Source organism: Hoplias malabaricus, chromosome 2 (genome assembly GCF_029633855.1).
Source record: "Hoplias malabaricus isolate fHopMal1 chromosome 2, fHopMal1.hap1, whole genome shotgun sequence".
Lineage (NCBI taxonomy): Eukaryota > Metazoa > Chordata > Actinopteri > Characiformes > Erythrinidae > Hoplias > Hoplias malabaricus.
The window spans coordinates 79,348,535-79,365,705 of NC_089801.1; the positions used below are offsets into that span (position 1 = coordinate 79,348,535).

Sequence of the window (17,171 nt, forward strand, 5' to 3'; positions counted from 1 at the left end):
GCATTTGACACCATCTCCCATTCTATCCTCCTCCATAGACTATCAGCCATCGGTTTTTCCAACACACCACTGGACTGGTTCACCTCATATCTTTCTGACCGCACTCAGTTTATTCAGTTAAAGACATTCACATCCCAGCCATCTCCTCTCACTTCCGGTGTTCCTCAAGGCTCTGTCCTTGGTCCAATTCTCTTCATAATCTATCTTCTCCCCCTTGGTCATATCTTCCGTAAACACAACATCCAGTTTCATTGCTATGCTGACGACACCCAGCTCTACCTTTCTAGCAAACCCACTTCCTCTCTCCCTCCCACCTCCCTATGCAATTGCTTAGAGGAAGTCAAGTCTTGGTTCTCCTCCAATTTTCTCAAACTCAACAGTGATAAAACAGAGGTTCTCCTCATCGGTTCAAAATCCACTCTTGCAAAAGTAAACAGTTTCTCCATCCCCATTGACAATACTTTTGTTTCCCCCTCCTCTCAGGTAAGGAGTCTGGGTGTCATCCTTGATAGCACTCTGTCTTTCCAAACCCATATAAATAACATCACTCGCTCTGCATACTTCCATCTTCATCATATCAACCGCCTCCGTCCTTCCCTCACTCCTGACAATACTGCCATCCTGGTCCACTCCCTGGTCACATCCCGTCTGGACTATTGCAATTCTCTTTTGTCTGGTCTCCCCTTCAAGTCCCTTCATAAGTTGCAATTGGTTCAGAATGCTGCAGTCCGTATTATCTCTAGAACTCCATCCATTGATCACATCACCCCTGTTCTTCAACAGCTCCACTGGCTCCCTGTTAAATCTCACATTGACTTTAAACTCATATTGCTTACTTTTAAGGCCATCCATCACCTTGCCCCACCATACCTCACAAAGCTCCTCCACATAAACAGACCCTGCCGGACTCTTAGATCCTCCTCATCCATCAGTCTCACTGTCCCTCCAGCCCGTCTGACCACCATGGGGTCTAGAGCTTTTAGCCGCACCGCCCCCCGTCTTTGGAATTCCCTCCCACCGGACATTCGTAATATTGACTCCCTGGACATTTTTAAATCACGCCTCAAGACCCACCTGTTCAGGACAGCATATAGTCTGTTTAGCTAACTAGCTTTGTTTATACCTGTTGTTTTGCTTTGATTTTATTATGTACGGTGACCTTGAGAGTCTTGAAAGGTGCCAAAAATAAAATGTATTATTATTATTACTCTGTTACCCCTCACTACTCCACCACCCATTCTTACTCCTCCTCCTCTGTTCCTCTGTTACTACTCCACCACCCATTCTTACTCCTCTTCCTCTGTTCCTCTGTTACTACTCCACCACCCATTCTTACTCCTCTTCCTCTATTCCTCTGTTACCCTCTCACTACTCCACCACCCATTTTATCATTTATCATTTATCATTTATGCATTTGGCTGACGCTTTTATCCAAAGCGACTCTTTCAATGATTTTAGACAGGAAGGGGAGGAGAGAGACTGGTCGGTAGTTCTCTACTATAGAAGGAGCAAGAGAAGGTTTTTTGAGTAGAGGTCTTACTTGAGCTTGCTTGAAGGTGTTTGGAAATGTTCCAGAGGTTAGTGAAGAATTGATTACATGAGTGGCTGCGGACACAATGGACGGGGATATGGTTTGCAGTACGGTGGTAGGAATGGGATCCAGTGGACAGGATGTAGGATGGCCACCTCTAAGAAGATTTGATACCTCGTCTTCTGTGAGAGGAGTGAAAGAAGGGAAGGAAGCAGTAGGTTTAGGAGGATTCGAAGGGGGAGCCAGAGGCTGTGTAGAAGGGTCAGAAAACCGGCTGCTGATTGCAGCAACTTTGCTGGTGAAGAAGTCAGCAAATGCATCAGCGGTGAGGTTGGTTGCAGGGGGTGGAGGTGGAGGGTTCAGCAGAGACTTGAAGGTTGAAAACAGCTTCCGGGTGTCAGTAGCGTTGTTGATTTTGTCTTGATAGAATTTCTTTTTTGCAATGGTGACATTTGTTGAGAAGGCTGAGAGCAGGGATTGTAGTTGTTTCAGGTGTGATGGGTCTTTTGTTTTTCGCCATCTCCTCTCAGCAGCTCTGAGGTTAGTGCGCATTGATCGAAGGGAGTCAGTAAGCCACGGGTGGGGCTGCATGGGTCTTGTGGGTCTGGTAGTCAGAGGGCACAGGCGATCTAAGCAGGAGCTCAGTGTTGTGCAGAGTGACTCTGTGGCGTCACTGACCTCAAGAGATGAGAAGGTGCTGGGGGGTGGGAGAGCAGAAGTCACAAGGGTAGAGAAGTGGGTGGGAGATAGGTTGCGGAGATTGCGCCGGAAGGGGACAGGGGGAGCGGACACAGTGGGTTGCTGAGGGAGACAAGCATTGAGCTGAATATAGTAATGGTCAGAGAGGTGTAGAGGAGTAACATTTACAGAGTTAATTAGGCAGTGTTTGGTGAGAATGAGATCAAGTGCATTACCTGCTTTGTGAGTTGAGGGGGTGCATACCTGCTGTAGCTCAAAGGAGTGGGTCAGAGAGAAGAAGTCAGCAGCAGCCGGAGTGTCAAGGTGGATGTTCATGTCACCGAGAATGAGCATGGGACAGTCATGTTCAGGGATGGATGACTCCTCCTCTTGTTACCCCCCTCACTACTCCACCACCCATTCTTACTCCTCCTCCTCTATTCCTCTCTTACCCCCTCACTACTCCACCACCCATTCTTACTCCTCCTCCTTTTACCCCCCTCACTACTCCACCACCCATTCTTACTCCTCCTCCTCTATTCCTCTCTTACCCCCTCACTACTCCACCATTCATTCTTACTCCTCCTCCTTTTACACCCCTCACAACTCCACCACCCATTCTTACTCCTCCTCCTCTGTTCCTCTCTTACCCCCTCACTACTCCACCATTCATTCTTACTCCTCCTCCTTTTACCCCCCTCACTACTCCACCACCCATTCTTACTCCTCCTCCTTTTACCCCCTCACTACTCCACCACCCATTCTTACTCCTCCTCCTCTATTCTTCTGTTACCCCCTCACTACTCCACCACCCATTCTTACTCCTCCTCCTCTATTCTTCTGTTACCCCCTCACTTCTCCACCACCCATTCTTACTCCTCCTCCTCTGTTCCTCTGTTACCCCTCACTACTCCACCACCCATTCTTACTCCTCCTCCTCTATTCTTCTGTTACCCCCTCACTTCTCCACCACCCATTCTTACTCCTCCTCCTCTGTTCCTCTGTTACCCCTCAGTACTCCACCATCCATTCTTACTCCTCCTCCTCTGTTCCTCCCACACTACTCCACCATCCATTCTTACTCCTCCTCCTCTTTGGTGAGGTGACAGTTGTCGGTTTGTTGTTGTGCCTAGGTTCCTCCAGGTTCAGAAACTAGATTCTTTCAGTGAAGCTCTGTTAATGTCTTTGACAGTGTCCACACTCATGAGTAGCTCCTGTTTCCAAACCTGACAGGCCGTGTGATTGGTCCATGTGAGATGTGATGAACTCTCCATTCATTAATGAAGTCCCATAACAGGCCATTTATCCCTTTACAGATATCACAACAACAGAATATCAGTCATATTTATGGGATATAGAGTCTGTCTGTGTTAAAGGTGACATACACAATTGTAATAAAAAAAACCTTTTCGTTAAATTCAGAAGATGTTTCCTCACCACTTGCTGCCCTCCATTCTGTTTACACACTTAAAACCAGTCTAATGTGTTTACACAACCTCAGTAAACATATTGGTGATATTTCATGCAGTCTGTAGCGATGTTCAGAGACTAGTCCTCAACACTGTCTTCATCTGACTGTAACTCTCTCTTCCCCCGTTTCTGCCTCCTGAAGTGAGAGGGAGTTTAAAGAGAGTGTAATTTTGGGGGAGAAAGTTCATGTGGAGAAGAGAATACAAACAGTGCTGAAAATATTCAGAACAATGTTCAGAAAAAATGTTCAGACTGAGTCTGTTATCAATGCCCCTCTGAATAATGTAAATAATGGAAAGTATTATTTTACTCATTAATCTCATTAAACTGATTCTGAGTCTGAAATCCACATTCTGTATGAACTGTGCTGTGTTTACTTTGCTTTGCAGACTGAATGTGTATAAACTCACCATGAATTCCTGTGAAGTTCACTTCTCTGCTCTGAAATCACCAAACTCCTCCCTGAAAGAGCTGGACCTCAGTCGCACTGAGCTGCAGGATTCAGAAGTGAAGCTGATCTCTGACGGACTGAAGAGTTCAAACAGTAAAGTGGAGATACTCAGGTAAGTATCTTTTTATCTTTTAATGTCTGACAGAAATGTTTGAAAGTGTTTGAAATATCAGATTGTGGAGGTCTGACAGCGTGGCTCTGCTCTAATTTACTACTAATACGCTACAAACAGGTAGGGGGAGCTCAGGAGACAAACAGCCCATTCTTACATAGTATTCCTCTAAGTGTGATCATAAATGTCAGTGTCAGTCCTAAATCATAAAAGACCTCATAAATGTCAAATGGGTGAGTGAGTGAAGACCTGTGATGCACTGGGGCCCTGTCCAGGGAGTGTTCCTCTTGCAGCCAGTGATTCTGGGGAGGATTCAGACCCACGTGATCCTGAACAGTACGAAGCACTTACAGAAAATGAATGAATGTTCAGATTGAGCTCATTGTTTGTGTCTCTTAATAACGTTTATAACACACAGACCCCAAGTTTATAACAGTAGTGTTTTCTTCACGTCATAATTCTTGATTCCTGTGAGGGTGAGTTTCACATTCTCTGTTTTAACTCTACACTGTGTTTACTTCTCCTTACAGATTGTCTCACTTTAATCAGTCCTTGAATTTCTATGAAAGTCTCTACTCTGTTCTGAAATCACCAAACTCACCCCTGAAAGAGCTGGATTCAGGAGTGAAACTGATCTCTGAGGCACTAAAGAGTTCACACTGTAAACTGGAGACACTCAGGTCAGTTCTGTCAGTTCAGATTTGAACATTAAATTTATACTTCTTTACAGTTCAGACTTGATTTTTTATGTTTCACCAACATTAAATTTGTACATGTTTAACATTTTATTTAGAGGATACAATGTTGCGCCCCACAGTCTTTTATAAGATGTATCTAGAGGAATCAAGGGATGAGTGTAACATGGAATGTGTGGTGTAATGTGGAAGTGAGGGAACAGAATGCTCTTTTCAGCTTTTATCTAAAGTGAAGTACAAGGTACAATGAAGCAGCAGTAGTAGTATGATAATGGTTTAAGAACACAACAATGCAAATGTAGTTGTAGCAGTGATGTGAGAAGTAGAAGACAATGAAAAATCTCAAATGCTAAAACCAACCGACTACTACTGGGTGGAATGTGGATGGTGCCAAAGAAAAGAAATAAAGAAAAGTTCCGTAACAAATAAAACTAACCTGCCCCCAAAATACAGATGTGGCACTCACCCCTGACCTAGTGTGTGTATATATACAGGGTTTGTCCTGCCATGGAATGTATAGGTGCCTGTACTTGCCTGTCCACACCAGTGGTGGTAGAGAGATTTAACAAGGGAAGAGCAATCCACAGATTTAAAATGGCTAAAGTGAATCTAGGCTAAAGTAAAGTTAGCAGCACCACAACTAAACCTCAAACTCTAGCTAGTGACAGCAACAACAATCTCAATTTGAGCAAGCAGCAAATATCATCAAACAAAATAGCAGCAACATCTGTAAACATAAGCTAGCAGCAACAAGCCTCAAACCATCAGTTAGCAGCATTCAAGTATCACACAGGTAAAAAAAAAAAAAAAAAAAAAAGCTCCTCCCCCTCATTGTTCCACTTGGTGGGCTTTATACCCAAGAGGTCCTGCCTCTTCCAGGTGAACAGCTCGTCCTATAGGAGGATTAGGACAGCAGTCTTGGGCAACAGCTTCCCCGTTGGCTGAACAGGTAATAAACTAGAGAAAGAGAGGAAGTGAAAGAAAGTAGAGGGAGAAAACAAAACAAACAGTGCCTCTCTGGCACGTAACATACAATATGAAATATTAAGATGAAGTCAGGTGCTGGATTCCTAGATTATAATTCACTACTCACAAATATCAGATCATCTTCTCCTACATTATCTCTGCTCTCTGAACACTTCAGGACTTCTGTAAAGTGTTTCCACTGCTGGAGTAACAGTCAACAGCAGACTCTCCCCATGGTGATATTATCAGTCATACAGGCTGTGAACCAGAGCAGAGGTTTATTATTATAGTGATATACAGACACTGACTCTTTGGTTTTTATCTTTTAATGTGTTCTACACAGAGTCTGATCAGTGTAATGTAAAAGATCAGACTGAACTCTGTTGTTCCTAAAGTTATGTTGTTATTTGAGGCATTTCTCTTTAGCTGCTCTAAGAGGTTTCTGTGAAGCTTCAGTTCTGTTCTGTTAAACTGTGTGTTTTATGTTTAAATGAAGCATTTTCTCCCCCCACTGGAGGAAAGATGAGCTGCAGTGGGATTTTTAAGTTTGTTTTGTTGTTGTTGTTGTTGTTGTTGTTTGTTTCTCCTCTAAATGAAATCAACATGTCTTTCTTAATCCTTTCAGAAATGTTCCTGTAACTATTCAGTGAGTAATGTCCTCTCTCTTTACAGACTAACTGTGTGTAAACTTGGAAAAAAGTCTTGTGAAGATCTGGGCTCAGTTTTACTGGTGAACTCCTCCCTGAAAGAACTGGACCTCAGTAACAATGACCTGCAGGATTCAGGAGTGGAGAAGCTCTCTGCTGCACTGAAGAGTTCACTCTGTAAACTGGAGACACTCAGGTCAGAGTTCTGGGATTTTATTCTTCATTTTCTACTCCTCACAAACATGACTTCATACATAAAAAAGACATTTCTTTTTTTTCTGAGCTCTTGTATAAAATATAGAGGAAAAAGACTGTGTTACTAGATTATAATAAACACTCCACTGGGATTATTAACACAACTAGGGGTGGGGGATATGGCCCTAATTTTGACAATAACAATATTCTTGGTGATATGAATAAAACACTGAAAATACTTAAATAAATGTTATATTAATATGAATTATATTCAATAATATATGTTTAATAGAGCTGGGCGATATGGACCAAAAATAATATCTCGATATTTTTTAGCTGAGTGGCGATATACGATATATATCTCGATATTTTTCTTCTCATGAGATAATAACAAAAAGGCACTTCTGAGTCAAAGCTACAGGTCCCAAATGTCACACAGGAACTTTTATTAACATTCAGCTGTAGATGTCCATGAGACATTGCTCAAAAATAAACTATTGGCATATATTAAATAATAATGCTCCTTAAATAAAATACTGTTATTTTCCTGCGTAACAAAAGACTCATAGCTGTGCTGTTAAACTGTAAACAGAAAACATACAGAGCAGCAATAGCAGAAAGTTCATTTGTTCTTTAAAAGTGAGTTTCCTGTGAAGCAGACTTCACCAAAGTGCTTCCTCCTGTGTGTGCTCCTGTACGTCTAGTACTTTGTGTAAATAACAAATCATGTAAACAGACTGAATGAAATAAAATAAATCCATCCTTCAGTCATCAGTAGGGCTGGGCGAAATGGACAGAAAATCATACCTCGATATATTTTAGTTGAATAGTGATATACGATATATGTTGTGAAAAATAATGTGAACAAATGTTTTATGAACAGTTTATAAACAGAACATTCAGTTTTGTGTGTTAGCTCCACTTCGTCTCTCAATATTCAAATGAAAATCAAATGTCCGTGTGTGTTTAAGACCAAGGTTTTCATTAACTCTTCCCCATAATTGTACATTGAAAGGCAGCGCTTCTCGTGCAACTGCGACTGGACAATTGTTATCGTGGGTCAGGAGTTTTAATCAGCCTTTTGGAGCCCTTTTTCTCTACTGTTGAGACGGGGAGCAGACCCTTTTGCTCTGTAGTAAACTACCGCTTTAGTAACACCACGCCACTTCGTACTTTTCTTTTTGTAAGGCACAGTGTTAGCTAATGAAGCTTGCAGTGCTGTCTGAACTTGTTTAGGGAACTGTACTGGGACGTGAATACTTCAGAACAGTGGCAGCAGCACCTCGGAGTTTAACAGCTTCATACAGAAGTTTGTGGTGCTGTTGTAAGTGGTGAAATAGGCTGGGAGTACTCCCACATTTGGATACTACCTCCTTTTGGCATTCCCTGCAGATAGCCATCTGTAGTAAAATCCGAACCATTTACATATAACAGAACCACTGTTATTCTTTTTCATGCCCTGTGTTACTCTGCTCCATTGTGTGTGTGTGTTTGTGTGAGAGAGAGAGAGTGCCCGAGTGGGAGCAGGGCTGTGAGCAGAGTAGAGGTGGGCAAGACCGGGAGTTTTGATTTCGATCCGATACCAATTAAATACAGCTCCAGTATCGCCGATATTGATACCGATACTGATACCACTAGTCTTCACCACGTGCAGGTGCCGAAGCAAAAGGCAGGAGCTGGGGGGAGGTACGCGCGCGCCTGCTCTGCACTGACTCACCCATATGGTTTTTTTTTGTGCCACAATTCTGCGCTCGCGGATATTTCGAGCGAGCAAGAAGGTTTCTGCTCGCACGATGTCTCTGACCCGCGCACTCGCTCCACACTTACAGCCATTACAAAGTGCCTCAGATTCAGTCAAATTCAGAAACTTTAAATGACAAAGATAATTTCTGATTGGATGGCTTGACTGCCAAGTGGGAAGGACCAGGCCGGAGACCAGTAAATAGGGGGATACCGGTGAGGGGGAGGTTGTGGTTAGGGGGAAATCTGACAATGCCCTCTGAACGGCAACAGACCAGTACACCACAGCCAGTCATTTTATTTTATATTCATTGAATTGGCAACATTGTAAAGTTTTTATCTGGTGTTTTAGCCTTGTATTTACCTTGATTAACTGAGTCAGCAGCATAGCTGATGGGCTAAAAACAATGTACATAGTGTAAATTAGTGCTAGCAACGACAGTAAATGGTACTGCAACTACTGTAGAAACTACTTTATTACTAATAGTCAGTACTGTAAATGCTATCTAGATCGGTAGTTATCAACATACAGGGCTAGCTGATTGTGTAATGCTTAAATCTATATAACTTCCTAAAGGAAGCTTAATACTGCAATGAAGTTAGCCTGCAGTTAGCTATTCAGAATTCTGTTGGCTATAACTCTGTAATATTTTTGTGTATTTGATTAAACTATACGTCACAATTTAGGTATAGCAAAATAGTATTTCAGTTATTTTGCCGTAAATGTTGGCAAAGCAATGCATGTAGCCTTAATAACATACAGGGGAATGAAAGAAGGGTGAACTGAACCCACCTGGTCTGTGAAATATTTCTGTAATTTATTTTTTATTTTTTGGTCTTTTTCTGATAAACTCAATATAGCTTTTCAGAGATAAAACCTATTTGTTCAGTGTTGTTATTGTGTGTGTGTGTGTGTGTGTGTGTGTGTGTGTGTGTGTGTAAAACTCAGGAGGGTTGCTCAGGTGGGTTGATTTAAACCTGCCTTCCTCTTTCTACATGAACAGTTTTGAACTGCAGTATTAAGCTTCCTTTAGAAAGTTATTTACTGGTCTCCGGCCTGTATGTCCTTCCCACTTGGCGGTCAAGCCACCCAATCAGAAATTATCTTTGTCATTTGACGTTTCTGATTGGCTGAAACTGAGGCACATTGTAATGGCTGTAAGTGTGGAGCGAGCACGTGGACAGGAGAGCAAGATATGTAGGTTGTAGTGTGCATTCAAGAAAACTTCTTTCTCGCTCGAAATATCCGTGCGGCAATATACCCGCACATGCGCAGAAACCTCCTTGCTCGCTCGTGTGCAGAATGGTGGCACAAAAATAACGACATACACCCACAGACTTTAGCGGGAGAGAGAAAAAGCTTGAGTATCGATCTTTTTTCACGAGTATTGATCAATACCAATACCAGCGTTGGTATCGATATTATTGATATTTGGATCAATCCGCCCACCTCTAGAGCAGAGCACAGAATGGCCCTGTATTTAGACTTTGGCTTGTTCTCCTGCTGGACACATTTGTGGATCAGGCTGCATTTGTATTTGGATCGAGTGAAATGTGAGAGTAAAGTTTCAAAATCCAAAAACCCGCGAGAGGAAATGAACAAATGCACGTCACGGAAAACTTGACTCGATTCACAAACGCAGATTCAACAATTTACAAATACATTTTAAATTCAAGACTTCGACTTTACAAATATATACAATGTAAATTTAAACAAATGTATTTATTTTCGCATAAAATGATGATATATCTATGAAAACCAAACACGTGTTTATGAATGTAACTGTATTTGTACAAACTGCAGACCGTGAGACACAGAGTGTGATGTGTTCATTTGTGAACAGTGAAACATATCTGTGACTTGTGTTTAATTTGTGGATTAACATTTACGCATTTGTCAAGTATTTTTATCTCTCTCCACAATCCATTGCCTGTTTTTTCCATAGGCGAGGCTCATGTGGGTTTGCTTTATGAGGTGTTTAACATGAGAGAATTTTGTGTGCGTGCTTCAAGCTTCAGATTCAAGAGTGCCATCACTAGGAGTCGGTTACCAGGTTCTGAATCTGTGACGTATTTCCTGTTAAAACCGAGAAGCGAGCAGATGTTTGAGAAGCGAGAGCGAGCTCAAAGTTTTGAAGCGAGGAAAAAACAGGAGTGCGCACTGAAAACAGTGAAACGAGAGCACGGAGCTACATCGCTGTCGCTGTTTTGGCTCGGTTTTCATGATTCTGTGCTCGTTGAGTCTGACTTACTCTGACTTGCTCGATTTAGTGTGGTTTTTGCGCTCTCACATAGAAGACAGTGATCTCACTCCATAGTAACTAGTGTGCGGGTTAAATTGGGCCAATAGACTGAATAAATGTTATAGTTTTAAATTGTTTTATCTTTTATATTTTAAAGTTTTATTCTGGCAGAAGTTAAGTCCAAATATACCCCTTCAACTCGAACTCCGCAGTCTGGGGGTAAAAACACAACTTATATAATCAGCTTTGTAAGTCTTGAATGTCTGAATGCATCTGTGAGCTCCGTATACTGTTAGAAAGCGCAGATCTTACTGTTTCTAAAAATAGCACTCTCATTGAGGTGCTGTGAAGCCTCTGGGAGTAATCCAGTGTGAAAAACCACCTAAAAATCAAGGCGCTCCTTCAAAATCTGTGTGTTATGTTCTTGTCATGAAAGATTCTAATCACATTCACTATAATCATAAACGAAGATGCTGCAAAAGGACAAGAAAGACAGTGTTTACTTTCAGTTTCATTTTGACTCAGTCAACCCACGCTGTCTCTGGGCAGAAAAGTCATCAGCAAAAACATATTCCTGTTATTGATTTAAGGTTTTTGTAGGTTTCACATCAAATAATATTGCATTAGATCAACAAATATAAACAAAAAAGCTTAAATAATTATATATTGTGTGTATTCTAAATAAACAAGTATTATTTCATCATATTTTTAAAATATAATAATAATAATAATAATAATTGTTATTATTATCAGCAGCTGAGAAAACTGCCAAAGTACAAAAATATTTTTTATTTGTTGAGATATTGTCCATATTTGCCCTGAACTAAATTCCTGAAAGTCTGGGCCTGCTGTGACTGTCAGAGCTTTACCAGTCATACATCCCAGAGCTTAGAATATCAAGAAAAATAAGTCCGTCTGATGCTACAAATTTATTTTGTCACAGAAATATGCCATGTAATAAATTAGCATCAAAAATGCTTATGTTTTCAACTAACAGACACATCACACTAACAATCTGTGTCAAGATATCCGATGTGGGTGTATGATTTCAAGGCTATACATTGAGAAATATGAAAAAAAAAAGCAGGCTCTTGGTAAAATTTTGGTCAACACATTTTTTTACAACGACCAATTTATGGAAAAATTGACTTATCGGTCAGCATGAAAACCTCAAGTGATTGCATATTTGAGTAGCCAAGGTTCTTCAGAAAATAAAACAACATACTGAATATGGCTATGTCACATAATTACTGTTTAAATGCAACTGAAAGAGGCACTGAAAAAAAGCGGAATGACAAAATAGCTATATACACAGGGTCCATAGGGTTAATAGAACCAGATTATTTCTTTACATTCTCTTTTATTATGTATTAATATTTTTTATTTATAAAGTTCATTTTCTTATTTAAAAACACGTAAAAATGTTCTGTGGTTTTGGGCGGGACTGGAACGGATTAATAACATTTAAATTAATTTCAGTGGGGAATTTTAATTTGATTTACGAGCTAATTGAGTTTTCGAGCTCGGTCAAAGAACAAATTAAACTCATAAGTCAAGGTATTACTGTGTGTGTGTGTGTGATATATATATATATATATATATATATATATATATATATATATATATATATATATATATATATATATATACAATTAATACTTTGAGTTTGATGCCAGAATCATTCCACTGTCATTAAACAGAAGAACCCCTTGGCTGTATCATTTTGCTAAAATGTTCCTGTAACTATCCAGTGAGTAATGTCCTCTCTCTTTACAGACTAACTGGGTGTAAACTTGGGGAAAGGTCTTGTGAAGATCTGGGCTCAGTTTTACTGGTGAACTCCTCCCTGAAAGAACTGGACCTCAGTAACAATAACCTGCAGGATTCAGGAGTGGAGAAGCTCTCTGCTGCACTGAAGAGTTCACTCTGTAAACTGGAGACACTCAGGTCAGTTCTGTCAGTTCAAACTTGATTTTTAATGCTTCACCAACATTAGTTTTATAGGTCTTTAACATTTTTATTTAGAGGATACAATGTGAAATATTAAGATGAAGTCAGGTGCTGGATTCCTAGATTATAATTCACTACTCACAAAAATCAGATCATCTTCTCCTACATTATCTCTGCTCTCTGAACACTTCAGGACTTCTGTAAAGTGTTTCCACTGCTGGAGTAACAGTCAACAGCAGACTCTCCCCATGGTGATATTATCAGTCATACAGGCTATGAACCAGAGCAGAGGTTTATTATTATAGTGATATACAGACACTGACTCTTTGGTTTTTATCTTTTACCGTATTTTCCGCACTATAAGGCGCACCGGATTATAAGGCGCACCTTCATTGAATGACCTATTTTAAAACTTTGTCCATATATAAGGCGCACCGGATTATAAGGCGCATACAATAGACGCTACAGTAGAGGCTGGGGGTTACGTTATGCATCAATTAGATGGAGCTGCGCTAAAGGGAATGTCAACAAAACAGTCAGATAGGTCAGTTCAACTTTATTAATAGATTACAACCCAGCGTAGTTTAAGGTAAAACATGTAGTGCAATGTTAATATACCCCACATAGTGGGGGGGGGGGGGACTTTTCCTCGATTCAGTAATAATAATAATCACAATATAGTAACACTCGAAATAGTGCAAAGCGATAACAATATATCAATAACTCAACGTTGCTCAAACGTTAAAATCACACAGCACACAAAATAAACACGTAAAGCTCACTTTACTAAGTTATTCCTCTATTCCCGTGTTCTTCTGCGTGACTGATCGCCTTGAGTTTAAACTCTGCGTCATATGCGTGTTTGTTTCTCCTCTAAATGAAATCAACATATCTTTCTTAATCCTTTCAGAAATGTTCCTGTAACTATTCAGTGAGTAATGTCCTCTCTCTTTACAGACTAACTGTGTGTAAACTTGGGGAAAAGTCTTGTGAAGATCTGGGCTCAGTTTTACTGGTGAACTCCTCCCTGAAAGAACTGGACCTCAGTAACAATGACCTGCAGGATTCAGGAGTGGAGAAGCTCTCTGCTGGACTGAAGAGTTCACTCTGTAAACTGGAGACACTCAGGTCAGAGTTCTGGGATTTTATTCTTCATTTTCTACTCCTCGCAAACATGACTTCATACATTAAAAAGACATTTTTTTTTCTAAGCTCTAGTATAAAATATAAAGGAAAAGACTGTGTTACTAGATTATAATAAACACTCCACTGGGATTATTAACACAACTAAGGGTGGGGGATATGGCCCTAATTTTGACAATAACAACATTCTTGGTGATATGAATAAAACACTGAAAATACTTAAATAAATGTTATATTAATATGAATTATATTCAATGATATATATTTAATAGAGCTGGGCGATATGGACCAAAAATAATATCTCTATATTTTTTAGCTGAGTGGCGATATAAGATATATATCTCGATATTTTTCTTCTCATGAGATAATAACAAAAAGGCACTTCTGAGTGGCTTGTTCACCTGCTGGCCACATTTGTGGATCAGGCTGCATTTGTATTTGGATCAGGTGAAATGTGAGAGGAAAGTCTCAAAATCCAAAAACCCGCAAGAGGAAATGAACAAATGCACGTCACGGAAAACTTGTGAGTGACTCACAAATGCAGATTCAACAATTTACAAAAAAAATTAAAATTCGAGACAGTGATTTTACAGATATATACAATGTAAATTTAAACAAATGTATTTACTTTCGCATAAAAGTATGATATATCTATGAAAACCATTCATTCATTGTCTGTAACCACTTATCCAATTCAGGGTCGCGGTGGGTCCAGAGCCTACTCAGAATCAATGTGCGCAAGGTGGGAACACACCCTGGAGGGAGCGCCATTCCTTCACAGAGCGACAAACACTCACATATTCACACCTTCGAACACTTGAGTCGACAATCCACCTACCAACGTGTGTTTTTGGACCATGGGAGGAAATCGGAGCACCCGGAGGAAACCCACGCAGACATAGGGAGAACACACCACACTCCTCACAGACAGTCACCCGGAGGAAACCCATGCAGACACAGGGAGAACACACCACACTCCTCACAGACAGTCACTCGGAGGAAACCCACGCAGACACAGGGAGAACACACCATACTCCTCACAGACAGTCACCCGGAGGAAACCCATGCAGACACAGGGAGAACACACCACACTCCTCACAGACAGTCACTCGGAGGAAACCCACGCAGACACAGGGAGAACACACCATACTCCTCACAGACAGTCACTCGGAGGAAACCCACGCAGACACAGGGAGAACACACCATACTCCTCACAGTCACCCGGAGGAAACCCACGCAGACACAGAGAGAACACACCACACTCCTAACAGACAGTCACCTGCAGGAAACCCATGCAGACACAGGGAGAACACACCATACTCCTCACAGACAGTCACCCGGAGGAAACCCACGCAGACAGAGAGAACACACCACACTCCTCACAGACAGTCACCCGGAGCGGGACTCAAACACACAACCTCCAGGTTCCTGTAGCTGTGTGACTGAGACACTACCTGCTGCATCACCGTGCTGCCCCAATATCAGAATCATTAGAATCAGAATTTAGCTCAAGATAGTATTCATCTTCAGACACATCCTCCTCTATTTCACTGTCATGATCAATGATGATTTCCAGAGCCTCCTGGACTGTCATCCTTTTGCTTCGGCTGCTCATTTTGTAAAGGTCTGTCTGACACAGTGTAATGTTGGTAGGACTCCCATGCAGAGAATCTTTTTTGTTTTGCCCCTCCCCTATTGAGTGTCCACTGAATGTGGGTGGCGTTTTCATGAATAGTTCATGTCAAAAGTCATAACATCTGCACCTGTATACCTGTGTGTACATGTGTGTGTGTGTGTGTGTTTTTGTGTATGTGTGTGCGTGTGTTTATGATTGGGCTGAAATATGTCTCACAGTTGCAAAAAAATAAATACTCTGACACCCTTTTACCTCCAGTTTGACTGCCGGGTCAAATTGACCCGAACAGTATCTATGTAATATAAACATGCAGGGGGTGGTTGCAAATATGTGAGATGAACCATTTTCATATTATATGTTGATTACACTAATTAAGGCAAGCAGAAGAAGTTTCATACTGAAAAAATACTTTTAACTATTTTTCTTAGATCTTCAAACTTTAAAACGAGACCCTCAACATAGCAGGAGGGTTAATCTGTACCTCATCAAAGAAATGTTCTGCTATGAGGCAGTTACCCCAGACCCCCTGGTTAAAGCTTAGCCCCTCATCATTCAGCTTTAGTGACGGCCCTGTCTTGTCGTGCAAACATCTCAGTCGTATCACTGTTTTTATAGCATATATATATATATATATACGCATTTCTTATCAGCATCGTTTATTTTATTACACTTATTTGTCTTTGAATGGTAAGACTGATGTAGAGATACAGGTGCAATTGTACTGTACCAATTATAAATAAATTAATACCCAATTAATACTTTGATTAGTTTGATGCCAGAATCATTCCACTGTCGTTAAACAGAAGAACCCCTTGGCTATCAACTGTATGATTTTGCTAAAATGCATATAAATAATCGTAAATATACGTAAATATATAAGATAACCAGTGTGTGTTTTGAATCATTAAAGTGATTTGAAATGAAACATTATCATAATAACTTGTTAATTTTAGTCCAATATATTATTTCATTTCTCCGTAATAAAAAACAATGTTGTGTCTAAACGTGCATTCGGATTTAAAGCAGGATGGATTTACCATCAATTTCCAAAGCGCAAATAGCTTGACCCCAGTGAATCACCTCAGGGAAAACCCTTTTCTCCTCCATAACAATGAGGAATAGCCTCAGAGATGGCTGTAGAATATAGTCCCCTTCTTACCGCATGTACAATTGTTCACTGCTCTGACAACAGTGACCAGTGATTTGATTTTAAAATTAAAAAAAAGAATGAACAGAATTCTTCCAATCCAGACCACGCCCACAAAGACTTAAACGGGGAGGTTAACTCAGAAGTCTTTTGTCACATCTTGACACTTTCTGGTTTGTTTTCCCCTTTCTATTGGGCTCTCTCTTTGTTGTTTTCCTATCCCTGCACATGGCTTTGTTTATGTTCATTCCTAGCTCCGCCTTCGTTCCGCCTCTTTGTCATTGTCTCTCGTTATCCGTGTCAGGTGTGTCTAGTTAGTTCATGTATTTAAGCCCTCTTCCCTCACTTCCTGGGATCGGTCATTTTGAGTTTTGATTTTCTCGCTTTGTTTGTTTCATGGGTTCGTTGTGTTTGTTTCACGCTCACGTTTCTTCGTAGTGTTTCTCGTTTGTGTTTTCTCGTTCCTGCTCGTTAATGTTATTTCGTGTTTCTCGTCTAGTTCGTTTGTTTCATTCCCCAGTCAAGTAAATGTTATCTCGTGTTTCTCGTAAAGTTTGTTTTGTTATT

General features: G+C 40.7%; 1 protein-coding gene across 1 annotated transcript in view; it reads left to right on the forward strand.

Moving 5' to 3' along the window:
* Positions 1-17,171, forward strand: part of LOC136678271 (NACHT, LRR and PYD domains-containing protein 12-like) — a 53,901-nt gene that overhangs the window by 24,563 nt on the left and 12,167 nt on the right. The window contains exons 11-13 of the mRNA XM_066656261.1: positions 6,576-6,746; positions 12,505-12,675; positions 13,636-13,806. Of these exons, the coding sequence (XP_066512358.1) occupies positions 6,576-6,746; positions 12,505-12,675; positions 13,636-13,806 (513 nt within the window). The remainder of the gene's footprint in view (positions 1-6,575; positions 6,747-12,504; positions 12,676-13,635; positions 13,807-17,171) is intronic.